Below are 1875 nucleotides of genomic sequence, written 5' to 3'. Positions count from 1 at the left end.
TCCTGTTTAAAACTTTGGCCCAAAACAATATTTTAAAGGTAAAAGGATGAAATAGAAAAAAGGTTTTCTTCCATTCTGGATTTTTAATTAATCATTAGTTTGAACTCTTTAACAGGTAACATTAGTGGATGTTTTTTTTGTGCGCTTAGACTGACCTCTGGTGGTTTTATCAATGCAAACTTTAGAAAGTAGAGCATAAGTCGGAAGAATCTGTGAAAATAATTGACTTATTCTGATAAAAGTAAATGTGTTTAATATTATACTTAAATTTCCTGGTTGTGTATTTTTAAAACTTTTACCGTTACATTTTTTTCTCTCAGTGTTTCTACTTTGAAATGAGACCGGAACCAACAAGTGTTTCTTGTTTCCTCCGGTAAGCGGACCGCTGCTGGAAGGAGCAAATCAAAATGGCGAGTCAGGAGGAGTCAGTGAGGGAGTTCGTTGCTGTTACCGGCGTAGAGGAGGAGAGGGCCCGCTTTTTCCTGGAGTCCGCCGGTTGGAACCTGCAGGTAGAGATTTTCTGGGGGGTTTTCCTCCAGTTTTCTGGACCCGACCTGCGGTCGGTCCCCGGCAGACCGCGGCTTTACGGTGGGATGTCTGATCAGTAGCTTACCGGCTAACATTAGCATCTGCCTCCAGTCATTTGTGCAAGTCACCGCTTGGCAATGCAAAGCCGCCTGCTTTCTCTCACCAAGAGAGCAGGTGTGCTACAGCTAATTAGCTGCTACATCCACGGCTACATGGAGCAGCTGTAGTTTTCTGGATGTGGGGGTGATTTCTAAAGTTTTAGCCGGTTGTCCAGTTGTTCCATTGAGCCATGCTAGCCGGAGCTAGCCCGCTGAAAGGCTGGATTAATGATAGTTGACGCAGTGAAGTAAAGCTGTTAGCTTTTAATCTCAGGAGGCAACAGAATCAACGATTGTTTTTAGATATAACGAACTGTTTACTATAATATACCAATAAATAATAACATCTGAAAGAAGGATGTTTAAAGTAAATGAATCTGATCTAATGGAATAATTGGAATTCCCTGTTTAAGGAAGTCTGTCAACATGCCAGAGTAAATATGTTAGTTTCTGGGCAGGAAAGCAGAGCTGTGGTTGGTATTTATTTAGTTCTTAACAGAACAATTGTTCAACTTTGGGTGTAGCTCTGCCTCCTGATCTCTGGCTGTAAAAGACAAAGGTCTTATTAAACTAACTGGCTGCTTTGTCTGTTCTATTGTTTCAGTAAATATGTGGGATTTAAACACTTAGAGGAACTCCATCTTGAAATGTTAGAGGTTTGTCAGTCCTGGCTGTAAATCTTATCCTTTCACTTTCAGCTACAGGCGGCCAGCTTTCAGGTCTGGCCTTAAAGCTGGGCTCTGAGTTACTCATTGTTCAGGTGAATAAAGGCCTGTCCCTCCCTCAGCAGGTAGAAACAACACTGTCAGCATTCACAGCAGCCTGTAGAGCTCTATTTACCATGGGACATTTAACCACATGACCAACAGTGTTAAGCAGGGGGGACCAATTACAAATCAGCAGGGTCTGAATAAAGAAAATCAAGACATTTCTAACTATAATCTGTTACTTTAAACAGAATGTAACAGTGAAATAAAATGAGGTGTTTATGCCTCCATGTTATACATTCACTTTTTAAATAAAAAATATTAAAAATAGAACATTTTTCAATTTTAAAATCTGAATTGTTTTTGAAGTAGAGAATAACAATCATCCAGTTTGGTTTATAGATAATTTCCTGATTCCCATATTTTCTCAAACCCCTGAATTGGTGGTTTGTTATTTTCTTTCTTTTTTCTGTCTTAATGTTGGCAGTGGGCTTTAGGCTGCCCTGCAAGGCTTTAAACCTGGGTTTAACCGGAGACTAAGC

General features: G+C 40.1%; 1 protein-coding gene across 1 annotated transcript in view; it reads left to right on the top strand.

The window, feature by feature from the left end:
- The first annotated feature begins 351 nt into the window (after nucleotides 1–351).
- The window catches only part of nsfl1c (NSFL1 (p97) cofactor (p47)), an 11298-nt gene continuing 9774 nt past the window's right edge, over nucleotides 352–1875 (top strand). The window contains exon 1 of the mRNA XM_015404745.1: nucleotides 352–509. Within this exon, the coding sequence (XP_015260231.1) occupies nucleotides 408–509 (102 nt within the window). The 5' untranslated portion in view covers nucleotides 352–407. The remainder of the gene's footprint in view (nucleotides 510–1875) is intronic.

This window comes from Cyprinodon variegatus, unplaced genomic scaffold, assembly GCF_000732505.1.
Source record: "Cyprinodon variegatus isolate N-32 unplaced genomic scaffold, C_variegatus-1.0 Scaffold1848, whole genome shotgun sequence".
NCBI classification, from domain to species: Eukaryota; Metazoa; Chordata; class Actinopteri; order Cyprinodontiformes; family Cyprinodontidae; genus Cyprinodon; species Cyprinodon variegatus.
Note: the sequence above shows the minus strand (reverse complement) of the source record. Positions and strands in the feature narration are given on the sequence as shown.